Raw genomic sequence first — 27,122 nt, 5'->3', positions numbered from 1 at the left:
TAATGTCAAACTTCTGTATGTGTACAGATCTGTCGTAATGTCAAACTACAGATCTGCTGATTGGGACAGATCTGCAGATCTGCCCCAATATTAAACTTCTCTCTGATTCTCTGTGTACACATCTGTCCTAACGCCAAACTTCTGTAGTTGTACAGATCTGTCCTAATGTTAAAACTGCTCTTGATCTACTGCTGAGCTGTCCCAATATCAAGCTGCTGTCTGTGTAAAGATCTGTTCTAATATCAAGCTGCTCTCTGTGTACAGGCCTGGCCTAATATTAAAGTGCTATCAGTGTAAAGATCTGTCCTAATATCAAAGTGCTATCAGTGTAAAGATCTGTCCTAATATCAAGCTACTATCAGTGTAAAGATCTGTCCTAATATCAATCTACTATCAGTGTAAAGATCTGTCCTAATATTAAAGTGCTATCACTGTAAAGATCTGTCCTAAAATCATGCTACTATCAGTGTAAAGATCTCTCCTAATATTAAAGTGCTATCAGTGTAACGATCTGTCCTAATATCAAGCTACTATCACTGTAAAGATCTGCCCTAATGTCAAACTGCTCTCTGTGTAAAGATCTGTCCTAATATCAAGCTACTATCAGTGTAAAGATCTGTCCTAATATTAAAGTGCTATCAGTGTAAAGATCTGTCCTAATATCAAGCTACTATCAGTGTAAAGATCTGTCCTAATATCAAGCTACTATCAGTGTAAAGATCTGTTCTAATATTAAAGTGCTATCAGTGTAAAGATCTGTCCTAATATCAAGCTACTATCAGTGCAAAGATCTGTCCTAATATCAATCTACTATCAGTGTAAAGATCTGTCCTAATATTAAAGTGCTATCACTGTAAAGATCTGTCCTAAAATCAAGCTACTATCAGTGTAAAGATCTCTCCTAATATTAAAGTGCTATCAGTGTAAAGATCTGTCCTAATATCAAGCTACTATCAGTGCAAAGATCTGTCCTAATATCAATCTACTATCAGTGTAAAGATCTGTCCTAATATTAAAGTGCTATCACTGTAAAGATCTGTCCTAAAATCAAGCTACTATCAGTGTAAAGATCTCTCCTAATATTAAAGTGCTATCAGTGTAAAGATATGTCCTAATATCAAGCTACTATCAGTGTAAAGATCTGTCCTAATATTAAAGTGCTATCAGTGTAAAGATATGTCCTAATATCAAGCTACTATCAGTGTAAAGATCTGTCCTAATATCAAGCTACTATCAGTGTAAAGATCTGTCCTAATATTAAAGTGCTATCAGTGTAAAGATCTGTCCTAATATCAAGCTACTATTAGTGCAAAGATCTGTCCTAATATCAATCTACTATCAGTGTAAAGATCTGTCCTAATATTAAAGTGCTATCAGTGTAAAGATCTGTCCTAATATCAAAGTGCTATCAGTGTAAAGATCTGTCCTAATATCAAGCTACTATCAGTGTAAAGATCTGTCCTGATATCAATCTACTATCAGTGTAAAGATCTGTCCTAATATTAAAGTGCTATCAGTGTAAAGATCTGTCCTAATATCAAGCTACTATCAGTGTAAAGATCTGTCCTAATATCAAGCTACTATCAGTGTAAAGATCTATCCTAATATTAAAGTGCTATCAGTGTAAAGATCTGTCCTAATATCAAAGTGCTATCAGTGTAACGATCAGTCCTAATATCAAGCTACTATCAGTGTAAAGATCTGTCCTAATATCAAGCTACTATCAGTGTAAAGATCTGTCCTAATATCAATCTACTATCAGTGTAAAGATCTGTCCTAATATTAAAGTGCTATCAGTGTAAAGATCTGTCCTAATATCAAAGTGTTATCAGTGTAAAGGTGGGGGCAAAGGAGGTCCACATGGCTGGCCCCTGTTTCTACAGATACAATTTGTTATCAAAAGGAATACATTGTGTTTTAAACAATATTCCAGCATCCAAATTATCATTTGAGTATGCTACAAATATTCTAATAGTCTGTCTCTCAGAAAGTATTGAAATACCATGTCATGATTGAGCGTAGAAAAAAATAACACCATTTCTCGTGTCACCATGATGTAGCTTGATTTCCATGGAACCTGATCAATCTTTTAGTAAAAATCAGTAGTATCGTTTATGTAGGAGGATAGACTTGTTACATTTGTCTCTAGTTGTTCTCTAACAGAGTTCCTATAGAACTAACAATAGGTCTCCCTGGTGGTCTGTGGAGATCTTTGTGTATTTTAGGAAGGAAATAAATAGTTGTCACTTTTGCATTGGTCACCTGCAAATAGTGATATTCTTCCAGAAGCCACCATTCAACCATTTATTTAGCAATGTATGATATTCAGTTTCCATGATTTTTAGGGGGTTATCTTTTAATATTAGATGGTGTTCCACATTTCTTAACTGTCGATGAACTTCCAATAAGTTCTTTCTCTTATCCATATGTTATGTTATATTGTGTTATATTGATTTGGATAGTGCACTAATTACCTGAGAGGGTATCCAGGCGCTTGAGCAGCTGCGTCGTTTTTTGATCCTCAAGGTGCTCATATGAAGAGCCAGGTCTTCAGCTTCTTGCAGAGTTCAAGAAGTGAGGAGGAGGCTCCAATGTGCCGAGGGAGGCCATTCCATGTCTTGGGTGTGATGTAGGAGAATGAGCAACCTCCAATTTTGCTTTTGCGGATGCAGGGAATGTGTGCGAATGAGGCAGAGTGTAGGTGTCTGGTGGGTTGGTGAAAGTGTATGCGGCTGTTCAGGTATTCTGAGCCTGTGTTGTGTAGGGCTTTGTATGTGTGTGTGAGAAGTTTACATTGGCTGCGCTTGTTAATGAGGAGCCAGTGAAGGTTCCTGAGATGTGATGTGATGTGGGTGCAGCATGAGAGTTCGAGTATGAGTATTGCATCGGTGTTCTGGATGGTCTGGAGTCTGTGTAGGAGTTGTTTGGAGATCCCGTCGTAGAGATTGTTGCGGTAGTCCATCCTGCATGTGATTAGTGCATGCGTGACTGCCCGTCTGGTGTTCTGAGGCAACCATTTGAAGATTTTTCCATAATTTTCCATTGTTCCATTATGACTATGTTGCCTCCTTTATCCAATGCTTTAATTATTAGGGATTCATTGTTCTTTAAAGCATTGATATCTTTCAAATCATTCCAAATAAAGTTGCCTCCTTGTCTCAATTTCCCTTTCCTTCTCAGTCCTCCACCCCCTTCTCATGGAAGAGATCAACTTTATTACCAGCTGGTAATCTAGGGCAGAATTTGTTTTTGGTTTGCATTGGCTGGACATCATAGCATTGGTGGTAAATCCCATTCGGCCAAGGATCTCTGTCTCTAGCACAACAGATGGTTCCTCTTCATTGTGTGAGTTCAATTGTGTAGTCATACATTGATCTTCCAAATGGCTAATCTCTATTAAATCCAGTATATCCTTGGTGGTAAAATTTGACATTTTATCATTTCCATAGGATTGTTCCCTTTCTTATTTTATATATTAGCAACATCAAAAGCTTTTCACTGACACCACACTTAGAATCGGTGGCAGTCACCACTGCGTCAGGACAGCCTTCAGGAGTGCCGATTGTGTTTCCTTCACCGAGACTTGGAGGATACGAGGGGTGCTTTGTACTTAAGCTTGTTGAAACCAGTGCTTAATTTGAGCCGGTGGTTGCTAGTGCGGACCACCAGCACTTATTTTTGGAGAACAGCACTTATTTTCCTGCATCAGACGTTTTCCGAGTGAAGAGAGGAAAGGACAGCACAGTTCGGAAAGATAGAGAAAGACTACAAAACCGTCACAAACAGGGAAAGTAGGAATCTGCAGGAGTGAGATAAGAGTCTTGTAGTGGGCTAAAGAGTCATGAGGTGGATTTCAGACTGCCAGCCTTGGTATTCGGTGCTCTGACATTTAATTGCACTGGCGACAGGCTTCCGAGCAGAGAATCAGGCATCGGCACAAATTAGGTGCTGGTTAGAACCATATTTCAAAGCAAAGCACCTTTGTGTAGGTGGGCAGCATGAAGCCTAAAATGTATTTGTGATTGTCAAAAGCTCCCCTTAATGTTAGAAGTGTATGCAGAATTATGCAGCGGTTTAGAATACATCTGGAAACAATGCTTGTCCACTGACAGTGCCAACAAGTGACTGACGTGTGGCACACTTACACTGTAACCACTGTAACACTTCCACCACGACAGACCACATCATCCTCCCGTGGAGCAGGATCGGCGAAGGCTGTCTGTGGCAGCAGGGTGGACTGGCTCCTATTAGCTTGGGATGCTCTTGGTGACTGGGGGCTGGTAAGGTGGGCTCATCCAGAGCTGGTGTCTGTTTATTTCTGTTAATCTGTTGGAGAAGTGAATGGATTCTGTGCACTTTGCATTCAGATGGCAGAATATTGAATAATCCCTTTTCCAACCGCCACCCTCTGTTCTCATTGCAGGCCTGCAGCCCTCTCTGGTCCCACGAGTGCGGCAGCACCTACTACACCACCGGGATGTGCTCCAGGGTCAACTCCAACTTCAGATTCTCCAAGACCGTGGCTCCAGCTCTGCAGAGTAAGATGAGCACATGACTCTATAACCACTGCTCTCTCATTATTCAGCCACCCTGGTACTGCACTGAGATTAAACCACGCGCATCCCAGCACTGCACAAGCACCATTCCACACTCATCCCAGCACTGCACAAGCATCATTCCACACTCATCCAAGCACTTCACGGGCACCATTCCACACTCATCCCAGCACTGCACAAGCACCATTCCACACTCATCCCAGCACTGCACGGGCACCATTCCACACTCATCCCAGCACTGCACACGCACCATTCCACACTTATCCCAGCACTGCACACGCACCATTCCACACTCATCCCAGCACTGCGCAAGCATCCTTCCGCACTCATCCCAGCACTGCACGGGCACCATTCCACACTCATCTCAGCACTGCACAAGCACAATTCCACATGTATCCCAGCACTGCACTGGCACCATTCCACACTCACCCCAGCACTGCACAGGCACAATTCCACACTCATCCCAGCACTGCTCAAGCACCGTTCCACACTCATCCCAGCACTGCACAAGCACCATTCCACACTCATCCCAGCACTTCACAAACACCATTCCACACTCATCCCACCACTGCACGGGCACCATTCCACACTCATCCCAGCATTGCACGGGCACCATTCCCCACTCATCCCTGCATTGCACGGGCACCATTCCACACTCATCCCAGCACTGCATGAGCACCATTATCCGGCACTGTACTGAGATCACTCCACCCACATGCATGGACACCATGCCACACTCATCTTAGTAATACCCAGTCATCCTTCCACACTCATCTTAGTACTAAGTGCTGCACAGGCACCATTTCACACCCATCCTAGCCCTGCATAGGGACCAGTTCATACCCATTCCTGCACGGTAATGTGATCACACCACCCACATCCCAGCATTGCACTGTACCATTCTCCAATAACCCCAGCACTGCATTAAGATCACACCACGTGCATCATTGTCAGCACCAGCTCTAGTGACATTCCACCACATGGTGGCGCTGTATATTTCATTTTGAGATTAGCCCAAAAACTGTGTTTAATAAGTCAAATCTCATACCAGCCTCTCATGCCATTATTATAGCTTTGTGTGGCCTGAAATAGTCTGAATTTGTCACACTTGTAGAAGTGTGATGGTTAGGTGTTCTGTTGGCACTGTCATTGGCAGTACAGGCAGGGGCAATGCATCGTGCAGGCTACAGTGGCCTTTCAAGAAGGGCCTTGGCACTTACATTTTTACAAATTAAGCACTGGATCACACTTTCCACACTTCTCAGCATGACTATGGGCCGATTTCACACTCATCACAGCGCTGCATTGGGAACACTGCACTCACATTCCTGCACCCCATGGGAAACATACCTTGCACCTTTCAACGTGACACCATCCCTCACTCGCCACCAGCACTGCCCTATTATTACATCACCCCAGGCATATGTCAGCACAGCACTGGTATTGCATCAGTATGTACATTGCAGGACGGCAGTGGGAACATTCCCTACTCACCCCTTTATAATGCCTCCGGAGTCCTGGCTGCATACTGGTACCACCTCACAAGATGAAAACAACATGACTCACTCAACCTGGTTTACTACTGGGACTAATCTCAGACAGCCTAGCTCTGTATCATGAGCTTAGGACACATTGAAATGAAACAGAGACCACAGGGAATGACCACCTGAGTGGGTATGTAGAGGACTGAGGGGACGGAACAGTGGAAACGTATGGCATGGTGTACAAGGGGGATGTTGCTTCTCAAAATGGGACATTGCTCAATAGTACCAAGGAGATATGGATGCTCTACTGGCTTCTGTCTGGGTTAGATAGTGTCGTTAATTAGGGCACCAAGTGCCTCACAAGATTGATAGTATAGTGCCTATTACAGTGCAGACCTCTCCTGGTGGTCAGTGAGGGTTATGCCTACATTCTACTGGCATTTAACAGAATGTCTCCCATGAAAAATATGAAATTCTTAAAATTATGCTGGGTATCCTGCAGAGAGGAAGTGCATGTTGTGACGTAGGCTCACTTTGCAGAGGCGTTGATCAAGCTGTATCCCCTCTGCAGAACGGTCCATCAATACCGGATACCATAGGTGGATTTGCAGAGCTCCAAGAGTCTGCAGGAGATCCACAGAGTATGTGGTAGATTGAAGGGCCAAGAGTTTTAAAGGGCCCTCAAGTTTTTGAAGGAATGTCATAGAATGGATGCAGGTACCACTATAATTCAAACAGAGTGCATCCACCAGCCTGCTTGCAGCATGATCCCTGCAGGAACTGGCTCTGTATAGGTAGCCCATGTGGTTGGGAGCCATGGTAAAAAAAAGGATGCACCATTAATATATTTCTTGTTGAGAGGGCAGGTCGAGGCCATGTGATCCCTCTCAATCTGGGTTTGTGACAACAACCTTCTGTGCCCCACAGGATGCCAGACCTACATGGACATCATCATCGTGCTCGATGGCTCCAACAGCATCTACCCCTGGGTGGAGGTCCAGGATTTCTTGATCAGCATCCTGCAGAAGTTCTACATCGGCTCTGGCCAGATCCAGGTGAGACCTTGTCTCAGTGCAGTAAGTGCCCATGAAGCTATGAATGACATGACCTAAGTGGAGAACTTGTCACTTAAAAACCCACTCAGGAACACATACTAAGTGCACCAGCTTAGTGTTGGAATGGTTGTGGTGTTGAGGCTAGTGAGACCCCTTTGAGAAAAATGTAAAAACATTGTCTTCATTTTAGTTCCCCAAAAACCAGTGTGGTACTATCTGATTTCACTATGATGTAACTGATGAGGGCTGTGATTTCTCAGAAGCTGCAGTACTGCATGATGCCATGATCAACCACCCGTACAATGTAAATAGGGCAGGTCCCAGGAATCACCCAGTAGATAGTGGTTTCTCCAATTCATAACATCATTTGAGTCCAGTGTGGTATAAACAAAATATTGGCCTGGGGACTAGTATTATCCTTATTGGCCCAGTGTTCACTGAAGCACTTTGCCCTTTTATGATTTTTACTGAGGAGTCGCATTGCTTGACCCTGCTTTGCACATGGCCATTTGGCAATCAGCAGCTATGCTTGGTGTGAATAATTACGGGAAAGTATAACAAAGTCAAAGTATGAAGGTGAAAATTGCCTACTGGAACACAAGTGACTGATCATTTAGTCACAAAAAGGTTTTAAATTAAAGTGGTTGAAAATCAGAGCTTCTGCCTTGCAACATATTGTAAACATCTACATTAAAATTTACAGTCATGTCACCTGTGTCTTCTTAACTCTTCAGTACAGAAACATGGTTTACCCCCCACATTCTCGCACATCTTAAATGTACTTCTTTACGTAGGCTACAGCATCCATCATGTGGACCTTCCCCATAAGAAAGATGGAGACCTCAATGTCAGCCATAAGTCCTCCTGGCCCTGTGACCTAAGCAAAAAAGTGACAGTGCCGTGGAGCTCCTGACATGTCACTTCCCACTCTAAGCATCTCAGATCACCACCTTCCGTCTCATCTGCTGGCCACACGGGCAGAACAAGGACTTTATTTTTATATTCTCAAATTTTCTCACCACCTCATCCATCTGACACCCATACCATCCTGTGGGATGTCTTCAACCTCCCAGACAACACAATCTAAAAAATATTCAGGCACCCATCTCAATCTTACTGATACCCTCAACGTGGTACAGCACATCACCCAACGAACACACTCCAAGTGTCATATCCTCGACCTTCTCTTGTCAACATCACCAACATTTCAATGAAAACAATAAATAAGGTATGGGTCACGGAAGGGACAAACTCAAGCTTGACAGCCTCAAACAAATAAAACCAGCAAATAGAAAGCAAACAAATGTGAGTTACAAACCAGAAACCCAATGGTCAGCAATGGGTGGAATACATTCCCAGGGAAGCTTTCCGAATGTCCCCAAGATGTCGTTAACAAACCAGACAACTACTCTGGTAGACTTCGACCTAAAACGGAAAGGCAGCAGTTGTATATTATGTTCAACTTAGATAATCGAGTTTATACAACCTCAAATTGCGTGAAACTGTATGTGACTCAAGCATGAGTGGATTCATGTTGCCAAGTATTAGTATTGATGATCTAGACAGAAATGTTACATTAAATATCTAGAAAAATACTTGGAGAAATGTCATTATTTTAAATCATGCGTTTTGGCAAATGAATGGCATTTAGAGAGTGGAGAGAGTGGTTTCTAATTGTTTTCCTTCTTCAGAGGGAGATCCTAGCCAGCCCAGTAGCCATGGAAATGCTCATTGATTATGAGTTTCATTCTGCCCCTAACTAAGCCATTCGATTTTTGCTAATTTGTATTGTCAATAATATACCCCGATTATTATGCAAATGCTCTGGATGTTCTTTTATCAAAATCAATAAAAATTATTTATTTTAAAAAAAAAGGAGGGGGATCCTAGGGCCTCTCACATGTACCAAGGGAGTGAAAGGACACATACATGGTAGTAGCTGTAATAACTACTGTCTCCGTTGGCGTCTCGAGAGTGGTCAAAGCAATCTATAGTTGGCTATAGTAACTGCTATCCCCCGGCCATTTACTACTGCAGGCAAATAACATAACAAGGCTGTAGAGTAGTCCTGGCTGCCAAGCTTACTTGCTATACCTACTGCACACTGCAAAGCTAAAGTGACATAAGGCTTGTTTCAGTTTGCTACCATGGTATTTGCCACACACAAAGCTAACATGCCAAGAAACAGCCTGCAGCATACAAAACGTCTCTGTTTCTAATTTCCTTATAAATTATTTATATTATTTTAGACTTAACAAACACTTTGTTTCTTTGCCAGTGAAATAATGATAAATCTAGAATTTTTTCCATTACAAATTTTATTTGTGCTGCTTGAGGCATCGTGTCGAACACAGCATTCGCGACATACAATTTACAATTGTAGAAAGTGGTGTTGTCCACTAGGTCAACGTAGGTGGGCATGGATACAAAGTATAGATACACATAACATTAATTTATTTTCAAAAGCAGGATTCTATTGCATTGTATAAAGTCACCTTATAACCAGCTTATTGAATGTTAAATGTTATTCTGAAAGTTTCTCAAGGAAGATAAATTTGTCAGTTTATTTATTCATTTATTTTTTATTTTGGAGTTATATATAGTGTCATAATGTCACTTTAAGGCAACTACAGAGCATTGAAGAGGAAGTAGAGGTCTGCCACAGAGCTAAATACAGGGGAAATCAAGTTGAACTTAGATTGAGGGAAAGCAGCCATCCAGTAGTCTTTGTTCACTACCCTATAGGTCGCATGATTCAGGAGAATGCTGTGTTAAAGAGATTTGATTTCAAGAGTTTTCTGAAATGGGACTGGTGCCTAGACCCAGCCCCATACTTACCTGAACCGTTCCTCCGACCAGTCAAAGCCTTTAGGATCCATCTCCTCGCCTGAGGCTCCCCGCCTCTCTGCTCTCCTCTTGTATCTCCTTTCTCTCCTGGAACTCTGCCCTTCTCTTAATATCTTCCTTCTCCCTTTTGTGCCTTATCTCCTCTGTTTTTATCCACTTCGTACCACTTTCATACTCCTCCGGTTCACTATTTGTGCTTTTTCTCCCCCGTTTTTAGGCTCTTTGTGCCACTTTCATACTCCTTTGTCTCACTCTTTGTGCCTTTTCCTCCTCTGTTCTTAGCTTCTTTGTGCTGCTTTCCTTTTTCCTCGCCCTCGCTCTTTTCAGCCTTTTTTGCCACTCCTTTTTTGTGCCCTTTTTCTCCTTGTGCCTCCCTCGCACTCCCTGCATCCCCCGCTCCGTACCTGCTCTCCTGTAGCGTCCCCTTCCTGCCTCTTCTTCCTGTGCCAACTTACCCTACCATCCGCCCCACGCTCCTCCCTGCTCCCAAGACATACTTAATGAGGGCCAGCGCCACAAACCCTGGTCCAATTAGCCCACACTGCTACAACACAGCGGTCCTCCGCTCGCTCGACCCAGGCCACCATTCCAACCACTGCTGCCACCCGCACCACACACCACGGTAGGACTCTTGACATGCACCCACTTCCACTTCACCTGCAGCAGCAGACCTACACATATCCCCCACGCACCAATAACTTCCACTCGGGCTGATGGCACAAAACACACCAAACCAGCACCACAACTACCACTCGCATGCATGCTTCTTAACACCCACATTCTCAGTAAACAGCACCAAGATCTGGGATCTCCTCAGTGCCAGACCTCCTCTTCTTTATGGAAACCTGGCTCAAGCCCACGTCGTTCAACAGACATCGCTGTGGCTATCCCAATGGGCTACTAGATCGTACACAGGACCACCTTCACAAGCTAGGAGGAGGACTCACACTCATCCACATGGACACCATCAAATGTTCCTCATCTATGGGCATCATCATCCCCTACATGCACACGTGCACTTCAAGCTACAATTGGACGACAGCTTCAACCTAAAAGCCACCCTTGCAAATTGATCCCCAAAACCACAAACTAACTTCAGCATCCTCATCAAAGGCTTCAGCACTTCACCATTAACTCCAAGGTCTTTGTGCTACTCACCGACCTCAACTTCCACCTCGGGGACCCCAGGCCCCCTGCTCCACATCCTCCTCTAACAAAATCGGACTCATCCAGCTTGTCACTGACCCTACACGCATCACAGGACATACTCTGGATCCAAACTTCACCACTAACAGCAGGATCATGTAGAACTCCGCCTCACCACTGACATGGACCGACCACTCCATCATACACTTCCAAAGCACCACACTAGAAATTAACGCACCCACTAACACCAACCTACCCAGCCGAAACTGGAGCAAAGTAATAGAGGCAGACTGGCTAAATGCCCTCAAAATAGACCAACCCAACACCAGCAATAACCCTCGACAAGGTTATCAACAACTTCAACAAATGGATCAAGAACCGTGCAGACTCCCTTGCACTTATCAAAAGCAACAGACAAAGAACCAACAAACAAGCCCGCTGTTATACAGATGACCTCAGGGTATCTAAAAGCTACTGCAAAGATCTAGAAAGAAAATGGACACCGAGCCACAATGCCCACATCAGAACCACCTACAAGCTGCACTCAGATTCTACAACTACTTAAGGGCCCCAAACAAAGGGTACATACCGGAAGCCTAGAGGCGAGTCCCTACAGCTGCAAGGAGATCTCAATTGTGAAAGAATTCCCTACCCTGAGGCTGCAGCCAACATCATCACCCCATCACAGGAACTCGGTAAAAACTTCTCAAACTTGCCTGTTGCGGGCACTGACTCCGCAGAGGCTCATGGCACTGGTGTGAGTTATGATAAAGATGAGAATGAATGACTAGGACTGGTCCATAAGAAAGATAATGTATATGTTCGCAGTAATGAATAGACGAGAAAGCACTCTAGAGTGTCCCTTCCTGGGAGGAGATTTGGCACAATGATTCCGATGGTGAATGTTCTGCCCTGTGTATGCTACCTGACCATTGCTACCTTACCAATATGTATGCAGCCAACTGTTTTATTTTTTGAAAATGAAAGAATAAAAATAAAAAGAAATAAAACTTATTCTACAGCAAAATAGCAAGAATCTGCAGCAACTTCGAATAACAAAACAACAAGTCCCCAAAGATCTCATCTTCGACCTGACCACCACGAACCGAGATGGACAGGTGACTGAATGGAAAACACTCACCGAAGAGGAAATTGCAGCAATTATGCAAACGGTACTCTCCAGGGCACAATTGAAACCGATTCAGCACAACATCTACAACATGTGAGGACCACGAATCAACAACGCCCTCACCCACATTATCAACACATCCATCAAATCTACCACATTCCTAGAAGCCAGGAAGGGCTCAGCAGTTAATGCCCTCCTCAAAAAACCATAATTATGAACAACATGGACAGCCCTGAAAACCTTAACCAGGGGCAAGTACTAGAATCCTCCTTGACTGTGTTTAACACATTTAATGCGTTAAATGCGTTACACAGTCATTAATACATGGTCGGCAATTTTAAGGCGATAACCAGTTGCAGGATTTGCTTCTTGCCAATTATATTGGCTTTGTTTAATCTCCCGATTCATCTGTTGGTCCTTCCAATGTTCTGCTTGGGTTAATTGAACCCATGTCCATTTAAATAACATGTCCATTTAAATAACAATAATACCTTCCGTACTCTGTTTCTGAATTAATTTATTCTTTAGCCAAATTCTTGGTGGATCTAACATTATTATGGAAGTTCTGGTTGGACCTTCTCCTTCTTTTGAATAGATGTTTCATTCGATTATTTTCGATGCTCAGATAATTATAGTTCTGTCCTGATGATGACCGTGAATGTCTACAATGGTCAAAACGTCGTCGATGCATATATGTGGCCGCAATTAAAGAAGGGCGCATTGTTATGCATTGTGTTGTTTCAGTTCTGTCCTGAACTCCCTATCTATGTATAATTCCTTCACTCAGCCACTTGTTCGATTACACAGTGTATTGTTGATTATTTTTGTGGTTTGTGTACTGTGTTAAGCTCCTCAAAAAACCATCATCCGACCCAAGCGAGCTGAGCAACTTCCGACCCATTTCTCTGCTCCCCTACCCAGCCATGGTGATGGAGAAGGCCATCAACAAACTACTCATCAGCCTCCTCAAATTCCACAAACTTCTGGACCACACCCAATCAGGATTACGGAGTAACCACAGCACACAAACAGCACTTATCACAGACGACAACGCCTTCATCCTGCTAGACCACTCTGGAGCCTTCGCTACAGTCTCCCACTACACCCTCATCAGAATATTGCATGACATAGGCATCCATGAACCACCCCTCAACTGAACAGGCTCCTTCCTCACAGGAAGAACACAGCTAGTCAGACTACCACTCTACACATCAGAATCCAAGAAACTGCTCTGCGGAGTCTCTCAAGACTCATCCCTCAGTCCTACCCTGTTCAACATCTACATGACTCCACTAGCAGACATCATCAGATTCCAAAGCATCACCATCATATTCTACGCCGATGACACGCAACTCATCCTTTTTCCCGAAGACAAGCCCACCACCACCGAAACCAACTTCTTCAATTGCATGATCAACGTAGCAGATTGGATGAGATCAAATTGCTTGAAACTCAACTCCGACAAGACAGAAGTGCTGATCTTTGGTAACAAGAACTCTCCATAGGACCCCACCTTGTGGCTATCAGGGCTTGGATCTACACCCACACCAACCGACCAGGCCAGAAACCTAGGAATAAACTCATACAAGCTCAATATGACAGTGCAAGTCAACTCGGTCAGCTCTTACTGCTTCCACATTCTTTGCATACTTGTCAAGATATTCAAATGGCGGACTCTGAACATCAGACACAGCATCACGCAAGCCGTCATCACAAGCAGACTAGACTACAGCAATGCACTCTATGTTGGAATCCCCAACGATCTCCTATACCAGCTCCAGACCATCCAGAATGCTGAAGTGAGATTCGTTCTCAGCCTCCCGCTGCACACCCACATCTCACCACCCCTCAGAGAGCTCCACTGGCTCCCCGTCCAGAAACACAGCCAATTCAAGCTCCTCACACACGCTTACAAGGCACTACACAACATGTAAATGTAAATGTAAATGTGCAGATATTTATATAGCGCAAATCACCAACCGGTCTCTAAGCGCTTGCTTAGGGAACCCGTCCTGGTATTCCCCTGTGAGATACCCCAGCAGGGCATCCACACGGTGAAAGCCAGGCATCCCGCCACGAGGGGCCATTGTGGAGATTAAGCAAGCTATTGCCCAGAGTCACAGAGTGTGAACCCATGAATCGAGTATGCACTGGAGCGAGAATTATCGAGTCCATGGACAATTTATGGACTCAAGACCCAGCCGAGTCGGGAATTGAACCCTGGTCCCGGGCTGACCTCTGCTTCCAGGTCTGCCTACTCTAACCAGTGAGCCACACTTCTCAACATGGGACCAACTTATCTGAACAACCGCTGACACTTTCACCAACCCTCCACAAGCACCACGTATCCACAAAAGCAGAAAGGGAGGTTGAGCATTCTCCTACATACCACCCAAGACCTGGAACGACCTCCCTACACACACAATGGCCTACTCCTCAGTTCTTGAATTCCGCAAGAAGCTGAAGACCTGGTTCTTTGGGTAATTCTGCCGGGTTACATCCTTTGTCTTACACTTACACGCCAGCTCCAGCGCCTGTATACCCTCATGAGTAATTAGTTGCACTATACACATCTACATAACAACATAACAGATGGAGGTGTTTTGATTCCAGCAGGGATTTAAGGTGTTCCAGAGTCTGAATCCTGGACACCTAGTGATTTTCCTCGAGGATACAGGTTCTTTGAAAGTCCATTGTTGCTTAAGGTGCAAGATGGGCGATTGTACGTTACTGGTGGAGATATAATGGGCAGTCAGAGCTTGCAAGTAGCTGGACCCTTAATACCCTATGAATAGAGCTCCCGGTTTTATGGTATTTGTTTTCTTTATTATATTTTTTTTTTATTGGCATTTCAAAACCAACATTACATACAATTACAAAAAAAACAGTCTATTGCTTATAACGACAGGGTAACCTTTCTGTAACAAAGTCATGTGTACTCTGGACACATTGATATACATACTCGCTCTGATGCGAGTATGTATAGTTAGCATAAGAGACGCAGCAGCGCCTGCAACACAAGAAGTCAAATCAGGGTACGATACATCCAAAATTATAAAATACAAAATGCATATAATATGGGTAGGTTCATTTACATTGTCGCCATATCTCTAGACTGCAGTTCACATTTTCCCTCAGACCCCCTTCAAAACTATTCTTGCGATCCCATGGCATCCACGGTCCCTTGATGTTCACGGGCCCACACCACAAAAGGCTCCCAGATACCCTTGGGTCTAGATGTGGAGGGCATGAGTTCCCAAAAAGTGGTCAATTGCGAGTGCCCAAATGTTATGTCTGTGATCCAATCAGTTTTGGATGGAACCCTTTTACTTCCCCAATGCATAGCAACTCGTCGCTTGGCAAAAAGTAGCAGTAAAGCGTGTAGTTTCCTGAGTGTGGCAGGAGTGTTCTTGACATATCCCAACAATCCCTGCAAAGGAGTGGGGTCCCCAGCCAACCCAGTTATTTGATGAATGATATGAAACACATCGGCCCAATATTTCCTCAATCTAGGGCAGTCCCATGCAACATGTAGAAACCCGGCAGGGGCACTCCCACATTTCCAGCAACTGTCGTCCTCTTTAAGACCTATATGATGTAAACTAGTAGGTGTCCTATAAAATCTATGCAGGAATTTGAAGTGGACTAAACGAAGCTTATAGTTTGGGGAAAGTGCTGTGAGTTGACTGCAACAATAGAGCCACTGGTCGTCTGTGAGTTGGGATTGTAGGTCTGCATTCCAAGCCTCTATTGCTTGTGGTGTTGTCAAGGGGTTTGAATTCTGCATGTGATTGTATATTCTGGTAATTAGTCAGCGGGGGAGGCTGACTTGAGAATGTTTTCCAAGGCACTAAGGGTAGGTGGGGCTTCTGGGAAAGTATCATGTAGAGATCAGCATGTAGCCTTAAGTTTATGATAGGCAAATAATTCAGAAAACAGCACTTGCCTTTCATCCGTGGTTGACGGAGGCGGTCGGAAAGACCCTTCTGGGTAAAGGTCAGCAAAAGTATGCAATTTCATAGTATGTGCTAAATCTCGTCCGAGACCTTCCCCCATGGGGAACAGCATCGGGTTGTTGGCTATAGGTATCGTAGGGGCATATAGGATGGAGTAGCCTGCTCTCTTCCTCAACTCGTTCCAGGCCCATCTCATGGTCTCAACTGTGTCAATGTCTTACCTGGGGCGTTTGTAGGCCTTATATAGGGCAGCCTGTAGGGGAAGGGGCGCCGCAACAGCAGTCTCTACTGCCACATGCGGTTGAAAAGGAGTGGGGTGTGCCCAGTAATGCACAAACTGCGCCTTTGCACTCCAAGAATATAATTGCATGTCTGGAGCACCAAGACCACCCTGTCGTAAAGGAAGAGTCAAAAGTTTCCATGAAACTCTAGCTTGTTTACCTGCCCAAATCAAGGAAAGCAGCAAGGATCGCAGGGTCCTAAAAAAGGCTTGTGTGAGCGTCAGTGGAACATTAACAAATATATAAAGAAATTTGGGAAGTACCACCATCTTGACCAGTGCTATCCTCCCGGCCAGTGAGAGTGGGAGCCCAGCCCAAGCAGCGACCTTGTCCTCCAGCCAGTGTATGGCCCGGCAATAATTCATGTTCCATAAGACCTGCATTTCTCTGCTAACCCATATGCCTAAATATTTCACGGGTTCCGTTGTCCATGTAAGGGGGAATTCAGAGGGGGCCTGAACAGTAGTGTCAGTTAAAGGGAAAATCACCGACTTGGTCCAGTTGATTGAAATACCGGATAGGCCACCGAATTTAATAAACTCCCTCAATAATGGATCTAAATTTACTTCTGGATCGGACACATATAAGGTGACATCATCCGCATATAGCGAAATTAACAGTCCACAGGCACTAAATCCAATTCCCTTGGCAGTATGGTGCTGCCGAATCCGCGCCGCTAACGGCTCCATTGCAATCGCGAAGAGTAAAGGGGAGAGCGGGCATCCCTGTCTGGTGCCTCGCGAGATGCTGAATGGTGCCGAAATTAGCCTGTTCACTTTTACACATGCCAACGGTTGCGTGTACAACAGGCGTAATAGATCGATAAATAATGGACTGAACCCCATACGGCCAAGAATTGTAAATAGGTAATGTCACTCCAAAGTATCGAATGCTTTTGTGGCATCTAAAAATCCGCTGCTGCCTGTAGGTCTGGATGTAAATAATGTAACACCGAGAATAAAGTCCTGAGATTTTGGGATGTCGATCTTCCTGGGATGAACCCCGACTGGTCTGGGAGAGCCACCAAAGGGAGCAAAGGCTGCAGCCTATTAGCAATGAGTTTTGCCAATATTTTTACGTCAACATTTATTAGCGAGAGTGGCCTAGAGGAGTCCAATTCGTCGGCCGGTTTTCCTGGTTTTAAGAGGGTAATTATAATGGCTTCTCGCATTGACGGAGGCAGGACACCCGTCTCACGGGCTTCCTCAAATAGCTCGAAGAGGTGTGGCGCTAATTCTTCAACATATGCTTTATAAAAAGCAGTGGTTAGGCCATCTGAGCCGGGGGTTTTGTTTAACGGTAAGCTATTTATACCCTTTGCCACATCTTCTACTGTAAAGGGAAAATCCAAATACTCCCTGTACCTATCGCTTAGCCAAAGCAAACCAATCGAGTCCAGGTAGGACAATAGGCCTTCCGGACTCGTGCTCTGTGAGGTGGAATAAAGCTCGGCGTAGAATCCGGAGAAATCGTCCAGTATAGCCCTCTGACCCCTAACTATATGGTGGCCTCCAGTTTTTAACTCAGTGACGAATGCAGAGGAGCGTGGGGGTCATAGCATTGCCGCTACCGTCCTCCCTGGTCTATCTCCCTCCCCATAGCGCCTAGCCTGATCATGTTTACCAAGGAACTTTACATCTCTATGTGCCTCTTTCTCAAATGCAAGTAGTTTTTCTTTCAGCAGAGCCAGGATAGTGGACTCGCCGGATTCATAAAATTGTTGCTCCAAGTCTCTGATCTGTTTCTCAAGTGAGTCTAATGTTCCCCGAATGGCCTTCAATACCCCAGCCTGTCTTGCTATACAGTTCCCCCTTATTACAGTTTTAAAGGCTTCCCATAGCGTAGCGACTGTGTCTACAGAGCCAGTGTTTATGGAAAAATAATAATTTATGTCTCCTCTAATTTCTTCTTTAAAAGCATCATCTAGTAGGGCGTCTCGGGGCAATCTCCAAGTATACATCCGTGGTATGGAATGGGGTAGTTCTTGGCATAACAGACTAGGTGCATGATCTGATAAGAACCTTGAAACTGTAGGGCCTCCCTAGTCCAAGTAGCCACATCTCTGGAAACTAACCAATAATGTAGCCTGGACCATGCCTTATGGTATTCGGAAATACAAGTCCCCTCCCTAACCCCCGGATGGAGCCTTCTCCAGATGTCAACCAAGTCTCCATCTGATAGGATTGCATTCAGAGTGGTGCTAGCCAATGGATGCAGTGTGCGTGATACACCTTTTCTTTCTAGTGCATCATCAAGAATAGCATTAAAATCCCCTCCCCATATAATAGTGTCGCAATTGGTTGCTTTCACTTTAGCCCATACAGTTTGGAAAAATTCCGGTGTATCAGTGTTGGGGCCAAAAATCGCAACAATCACCATTGGAGCACCAGCTAGTGTGCCTTGTATCAGTACATATCTGCCTTCTGGGTCGAGTTTGTGTTCACCATCCATACAGTCTAGACCATGTCAAATCAATACAGTGACTCCCCTATCATAATTGGAATAGGTAGAGGAGTATATCGGCCCCCAGCTGTTGTGACTCAAATTTCGGTGAAGCGGAACTACTCAAATGCGTCTCCTGCAGCAGATAAATATTAATCTTATGTCTAAGTAAATAAGAGTGTACCAATCTAGCTTTCCTACCGTCATTGAGCCCACAAAAGTTCCAGATAAGAAAATTTAAAGAGGTCATAGGGCTACTTTGTGACATATTGCAATGAACCATGAGGAGCAGAGCACAATACCTTGTATTTTTCCACATGACCGATAGTAATAACAGTAAAAAGCATAGATCTGGCAAACCATAAAACATTTCCTGCCCCCAACCCACCACCCACTCCAACCCCCCAATCAGGTTGCAGAATACCCATCCCAAACATTACTAACAGTACACCTGCTAGTGGGAGCTCTCCAGCAGAGGCGTGGTATCGCCGGCATACTCGCCCGATTTCTCAGGGTGTTCGAGAATATGTCGGTAAGACATTCCTAACTTTTACAATAGTAAAAATCCTATTTTTCAACTCATCTAGAACAAATGCAGTAGGCGTATATTTACCCCATCAAATCCTAATCTATATCAAATAAACAATTCACCAGTAACCCCAGCAATCGGCACTAGCATAAGTATATCCCGCAGAACCAACAAGTAGTTACGACATCATTGTGTATCAAAAATCAATAATTAAAATATATAGTGAAATACAGCTATTCTCCCACATCAATCAAAAAGCAAATCATGTCTTCATACGCCTCCTTCATGTCTACCAAAGGCTCCCATGCGCACCATCCGCATCAGTCATTGTCGCTTAAACTGTTCTCCTCGGTGGCCGACCACTTGGAACGGTGTTTAGAAGCCTTCCCTCTGATATGCTTCGCAAATTTGAGGGAGGAATTAGCATCCGTAAAAAAATGAGCAGTCCCATCATAAGTTACTTTTAGTTTTGCAGGATAAAGGAGTGCATACGGGATCTGGGCCTGCAACAATAGACGCTTAGCTGGGAGGAATTCCCGCCTCGCCGCCTGCACTGCGGGGGTGAAGTCCGGATAGAAGGAAATCGTGTTGCCTCCATATGTGATCTTCCCTTTACCCCTAGCTAGGAGCAGGACTGCGTCCCGATCTTGGTAATTCAGCATCTTGGCTAAGATGGGTCTGGGGGTGGCTCCTACTGGTGGTAGAGGACCCAGAGCACGATGCGCCCTTCCACGGCGAACACCGGGGAGAGATGTGGGTCAAATAGCTCGTGAAGGAGGTCTGCAGCGTATGTCTCCATCTTCGCAATAGCTGTAGTCTCTGGAACGCCAGTAATATGGAGAATACTTCGGTGAGACCGAGCCTCCAAATCTTCGTTTTTAGCACGTATTATGCCAATCACCTTGTCCATCTGGAGGAGTTGCTCTTTCGTCTATGTTTGAAACTCATGATAGTCTGAGGCTCTGTTTTCAAGCACGTCCAACCTAGTCTCACGCGTGTCCACCTGCATTTTGACAGCATTCAATTGGGAGGTCAGCGCATCCAGTTTGGAATCTATATTGAGAAGGCTGGTCCTCATCTCAAGCATCAAGGTACGTAAATCCTCTCCCTGGTCTTCCGTCTGTTGGTCCAGCTGCTTTTCCATTCTTGCCTCCGATTCTTGCTCCGCTAGTCTCGTGTTCCTCCTCTGCTCAAAGTTCAGTTTCGGCTGTTTTGCATCTGGCTTGCCCATGTTTCAGTTATTAGCTGAATTAGGCTCACTATATACGTGGCACTACGCTATTCCCGGTCCAATAGGTGACAGAATCTGTCTGAGTCACCGCCCAATCTACTGTCTAAATCCGTTATGCCGGATCGTCGCACTGCTGCCCTCACGTCGTCCCTGGGGCAACGGTGCCAGGAGGGAGATGCGCAGTGTCAAGTACAGGCAGAGCGAGGAGTGTCCCCTCCCTAGGCTGTCAAGCCACCTCAGCTAGGAGTGCCCGGTACTATAGACGAGGAGTTGTCGCCTTTCTCCCTGCAAGGGCTCCAGTGGAAGGCTCAGCAGCCCGGCGCTCACATCCGCGTCCCAACGCCATGTGCAGCCACCATTCCTCAATCTGCGCAGGGCTAAGGACTCACCCAGAGTCTGCTACGCTGAGCACCAGCCACCCAAGTCCTCCAGTGTCTCAATGTGCCTGGTATTCCCCCAGCGTATTATCTAACATGGCCCATATCCGGCGTCAGGACGAAGGTGCTCTCGGCAATATGCAGCCCTACCTTCCATGAGAGCTGCGAGGGCCCATCTGCTCGTGTCTGCTCTACGCTGTCCGGGGGGGTAATTACAGTGCAGATAATGTCCAGAGTGTTTGCCACTCTACCTCCGGTAATCCGAACAGGTCCCTCTCTCTCCCCAGAGGCAGCCGATCCTCCGCCGCCGGGTATGAAGATCACAGCCTACAGGAAGCACAAAGCCGCGGTCTTGATTTCCGCGCTGCCTGCATCACGCGCGTGTCACCGAATCCCACCAGTCCGCTCGTGCAAGTCGGAGTTCGGCAGTCCGCTGCAGAGGCACATCCAGCAGCCACCGCCGTTTCCGCGAAAGCTGCAGTCGTCGGGCTTTAGACCAGAGGTAATAATGCACAATTTGCGCACACCAAATACCAGGATAATTCAAGGATGATGTCCCGGCCGGTGGAGCTCGCCTAGTTAGCGGCCATTTCGCAGCTCGGCAAGCCACGCCCCCATAGCATTTATTTTTTTAACATTTCCGTCTGTATTTATCCATATTTATTTTTTGGCCATCCTATTGGTATTCATCCATATTTATTTTGTGTTTCAAGAATAAATGTAGCTGCAAAAGTGTATAGTTCTGCGTTTATATAACTCTTCGACGTGCACTCAAACATGGATGCCTGTCACGTTTTAGCAAACTTAGCAGCCACGTATAACAAAAGACTACACTCACAGGTACATATTAGCATCATACTACAAATATATGTTAGCATATGCATGTATTTAAGGAAATCTCATCCTGTATTTTGACCCTCCATGATGTCTGCCTGCTCAGCTGTTGGCTAGATTTCATGAAAGGCAGCATGGAGAGTTTCTCACAAGAAGCACCATTTTCAGTATTTTTCCGCTTTTAAAAATAAATACAGACAGGAAACACATTGTTTTCTGTCTACATTTATCTGTAAAAATCAGTAAAAACAGAAAAACGGGAGCCTTACTTATGAATGGTAGAGAAGATCCTTAATGTTTTCATTTGATAAAGATTACAGCAAATTTCCTTCCAAATGGCCCACAAGCCTTGGCATCCAAGGTTACATCAGGAACAGTAGGAAACTCAGGGATCATTACTTACACCAGAGATACATACAGTAATTGAAGCAACAAATCTAGAACTATTTGTCCTTAAGAAACATTCTCCCGCTACTGTAAAGCAACCACTGCGTTATATTCAGCTAGTGCAGAATGCGGCACCATACATGGTTTCTAACTCTCCCAGACATGCCCTTATTTCCCCAGTGCTTAAATCGCTTTATTGGCTGCTGGTAAGATCCAGGATTCTTTTTAAACCTATGAATATCATTCATAGGAAAGTCTATTCCAAAACTCTATTCATTCTGTCAATAACGTGTATGATTCACACCTTCCTGAATGGAATCTTAGATCAGCAAACAATACACTGCTTGACGTCCCCAAAGGGTGGGCCGCTGCTTTTATGATTGGTGGCAGACATGTTTCAGCTCAGGCGTCCTCTGGGAACATGGCTTTTGAACCTCGAATTCTCATGTTTTCCTTGCACCTTTCGATTTCATAACTTTTACTTTGTCCTGTGTTATTAGGCCCACGAAGCTTCGTTGTGTACTTTCTAACACATCATTATGTTATCCGGCATTTGTATAGTGTGTAACAATCAACAGTGTGGCATGGCGGCACTGTCATTATCCGGAGTGATTGAAGGTGGTTGAGTACAAGGGGTGCGGGAAGAGGCGGGAAGCGTCTTGGCGGAGCTGACACGTGGTGTTGCGGTGAACCCCTCGCTGCTCATTCTGCGCTCGTGTTTAAAGTGTGCTTGAGAGATAGACTGCGCTGGGGTGGCATTGCGGCTGTCCAGCTGTCTAAAGCAACTGGAGGAAGACCTGCATGGTTAGTTACAGAAGGCAGGCGTCTGTGGCTGTAGAGTCGGGAGAGATGGGTTCGGTGCCTGAGGTTCTGGCACATGGTCTGGTCATTTCACAGAGAATATGCAATGCTTGTATGCATGTTCATGTTATGTGAGAGGTAGAACGCACTTCATGCAGCTTTGCTTTACTTGATATTGTTGAGGTTCTGTCTGTAGTTGTATTACCCAGGTTTGCAACGTGACTTACTTGTCTCGCAGTTGAATGTTCGTTTTGCTGCTTGCTTAGATCTCCTCGGGACTGAGCATTCGAAGAACGGTGGAGTTCCATAGAGCCATAGGAATTGGACTGTGGACTACTGCGATGTCTAAAAAAACACCTGGCAGACAGGCACGGGGGGCTTGTGGAGTTATTTTATTGTGGTTTCACACGGTTACGTTTCTGCAGAGGAAGGCATTATCTGGCCACCTCGTTCTAACGTGCTGGTGACGTGCAAGCTAAAGCGTATAGAAGTCATGCTGAGATCTAAGCTCTGACATGCTGGAGTCCTGCTGACATGCAGCAGGAGGCACGCTCGGCCCTCGCATGCAGGAGTTCTGCATGGCTCTAAGATCTGACGGGCAGGAGTCCTGAGGGGGCTCTAAGGTCTGACATGCAGGAGGCATGCTGAACCCTGACATGCAGGAGTCCTGCGGGGCTCTAAGGTCTGACATGCAGGAGGCATGCTGAACCCTGACATGCAGGAGTCCTGCGGGGCTCTAAGGTTTGACATGCAGGAGGCATGCTGAACCCTGACATGCAGGAGTCCTGCGGGGCTCTAAGGTTTGACATGCAGGAGGCATGCTGAACCCTGACATGCAGGAGTCCTGCAGAGCTGTAAGCCCTGACATGCAGGAGCCCCGCAGGGCTCTAAGGTCTGACGGGCAGGAGTCCTGCAAGGCTCTAAGGTTGACATGCAGGAGTCCTGCAGGGCTCTAAGGTTGACATGCAGGTGTCCTGCGGGGCTCTAAGGTTGACATGCAGGAGTCCTGCGGGGTTCTAAGGTCTGACGGGTAGGAGTCCTGCAGGGCTCTAAGGTCTGACGGGCAGGAGTCCTGCAGGGCTCGAAGGTCAGACATGCAGGAGTCCTGCAGGGCTCTAAGGTCTGACGGGCAGGAGTCCTGCAGGGCTCTAAGGTCTGACATGCAGGTGTCCTGCGGGGCTCTAAGGTCTGACATGCAGGTGTCCTGCGGGGCTCTAAGGTTGACATGCAGGAGTCCTGCGGGGTTCTAAGGTCTGACGGGTAGGAGTCCTGCGGGGCTCTAAGGTCTGACGGGCAGGAGTCCTGCAGGGCTCGAAGGTCAGACATGCAGGAGTCCTGCAGGGCTCTAAGGTCTGACGGGCAGGAGTCCTGCAGGGCTCTAAGGTCTGACGGGCAGGAGTCTTAAAGGGCTCTAAGGTCTGACGGGCAGGAGTCCTGCAGGGCTCTATGGTCTGACATGCAGAAGCCACGCAGAACTGTAAGCCCTGACATGCAGGAGTCCTGCGGGGCTCTAAGGTCTGACATGCAGGAGTCCTGCAGAGCTGTAAGCCCTGACATGCAGGAAGCATGAACTCGAAGCTGTGATGAGAGTTCAGTGCTCCGATTCTCCAAGGCAGCACGTACACGGTACACAGAAGACATGATTGATTACAATAATATATAATGTTGCAGACTTTCGGATGTTACCGATCGGAAAACTTTGCAGCAAAACTTTGGCATAATTTAAATGAAATGCGTGAAATTAGGACATATTTGGAAGGTCCTGCTATTCAGTTTTGGCAGGCGATGACAGCCTGCCTGCATCCCAGGGGTACAGCATGCGCGCCCCTCGCTTGATCAGAAATGCGAGAGCCACTTAGGACAGCCCAGAAGGCTCAGCACGTGCTGCGGGGCCACGTGTATCTCGTAGATCGCAGATTTTATTGATATTTTGGAAAGTGTCCGCGGGACTTCCCGCGTGGTCTTGAGGGCTGAGGCAGGGGGTGGGGCAGAGGTGCTTGTGCCTGTCCGTGGAGAGGTTTCCTCCCCCCACAATGCTGCAGTGGTTGGGCTGCACGCAGCCCCTGTCCTGCAGGACTGGTGTCACCGGGCCTGAAACTATGGGAATCCCATAATTGCGGGCCCGGGCACACTTGGAAATACAACTTGTGGTTTCCCTCCTTAGTTACTTATCGCTCTAGTATCTTAACACCTAATGAGAAACTTAGAGGCATATTATCAAGACAGGCGATAAAATTATCGCCGCTTTAGCGGCAGTTAAAACGGCGATAATGGGCTTGATAATATGCTCTATGGAATTCCAATTGAAGCCCATGTTAGATGTGAAGGACATCTAACATGGCCTTCAATTGGAATTCCATAGAGCATATTATCAAGCCCATTATCGCAGTTTTAGCATCAGTTTTCTGCCGCTAAAGCAGCGATAATTTTATCGCCTGTCTTGATAATATGCCCCCAAATGGGGTAATAAAACGTTTGTTGAATCACAAACAGTAGTAAATTCATGCTATTGTGCGCAATATCACACTGCCATCCTGTGAATGATGTCACAATAGAGCTCTAAACCGTCACAGACATCAAACAAATGAAACATTCTGCCGTTCCTATTGTTGCCGTGTGTTAGAGGTGCTGAAGGGGGTAAACAGCAGTGTTTCTTCTTCTGCTCAGGATGCCCCCTTTAATATTAGACATACACGAAGGACTCTTTTGGGTGAGAAAGAACTGTCAATCGCATTCATAAGGCTGTTAAAAAATCTCTCTCGACCACCTACCCGAATGTTGTAAAATACACGTTTTAAGAAGGGTCGAATGTTCCTGGGTGCTCACTGAACTATGAATATGGCTCCTAGTTTTATGGTATTTTTTTTTTAACATTTCGGTCTGTATTTATCCATATTGTTTTCTGGCCATCTTATTGATAGTTATCCATTTTTATTTAGTGTTTTGAGGATTAACGGAGTCGTAAAATGGTATATTTCCATTTTTATTGAACTAATAAACACGCTCTTCAAACTTTGATGCATGTTGAATTTGAGCAAATTAGGCAGTCAAATATTACAAAACCAAACACCCACAGGTGAATATTAACATGCTACTAGAGATATATGTTAACGTGCCTGTATCTAAGGAAATATCATCATGGTTTTTAACTCCTTAAGCTTTCCATCTGCTCAGCGCTTCACCTGGAATTAATAAATGTAAACATGGGGAGTCCCTCACAAAAGGCCCATTTTCTGTATTTTTCCACTTTAAAAAATACATACAGGCAGTAAGCACATTGTTTTCTGTCTGTATTTATCTGTAAAAATCTGTAAAAACGGAAAACTGGAAACCATGATTATGAAGTACATTGTTCTTTGGCTGGTCCAGCAAACGGATGAATAATTGACTAACATAATCCACTCTGTGTTAAGTGACAGCGCCTGCGCCATATCCGGTCAAGGAGAATGTAACGCAGTAGTCATTCGGTGATGCAAGCGGATCTACCCAGCTGCAGTGGTTCGCACCGACGGAACCACGCATGTGCAGCTGGGGCGTAACACAGGTCCCCGCAGCCCCTGTAGTGCGGGGGCCCCAACCTCCAGGCCTCCCCCCCTGAACCGCACTCTGGCCAGAGAGCTCCAGATTCAGTTCGGTGGGGGCCCCTCAACGTATTCTGCAGGGGAGACCCCTCAAGTTTTGTTACATCACTGATGTGCAGGGCACCATGCTGCCGATGATCAGGCTTGCACGAGCTGTCGCGTGCCAGGAGTGAATCAGCATTTCCAGGCAGAACGAACAGAATTGGATGGATGTGGTGGCGGGATACTGAAAAGTGTGCCCTGCAGGGGCAGAGAAGCAAAGTGCGCCTTACACAGGAAATTATCTCTGGTGACCTGCATGTGCTCAGAGAGTGCTGCACTGAATAATTATGCCAGGGCATTCAGAGCTGGCATTATTTTAGAGGGCTATACCAGAATGTGATCAGACAGTTTGACCACCCAGCCCTTCGAGTTTCAGCGACATTGGCCTGTGAGTGTGAGAGGGCAGTGGGCAGATTGTGAATATCAAGTGGCACAGAAGCTCAC

At 45.6% G+C, this 27,122-nt stretch overlaps 1 protein-coding gene across 2 annotated transcripts in view; it reads left to right on the top strand.

The window, feature by feature from the left end:
- Positions 1–27,122, top strand: part of ITGA11 (integrin subunit alpha 11) — a 508,108-nt gene that overhangs the window by 176,877 nt on the left and 304,109 nt on the right. For both annotated transcript variants that reach the window (XM_085644636.1, XM_085644637.1), the window contains 2 exons: positions 4,424–4,538; positions 6,968–7,095. In XM_085644636.1, coding sequence (XP_085500762.1) covers positions 4,424–4,538; positions 6,968–7,095 — 243 coding nt within the window. The remainder of the gene's footprint in view (positions 1–4,423; positions 4,539–6,967; positions 7,096–27,122) is intronic.

The sequence above is a fragment of the Triturus cristatus genome, chromosome 3_1 (assembly GCF_964204655.1).
Source record: "Triturus cristatus chromosome 3_1, aTriCri1.1, whole genome shotgun sequence".
NCBI lineage: Eukaryota > Metazoa > Chordata > Amphibia > Caudata > Salamandridae > Triturus > Triturus cristatus.
This window is presented reverse-complemented; position numbering and strand designations above follow the sequence as displayed.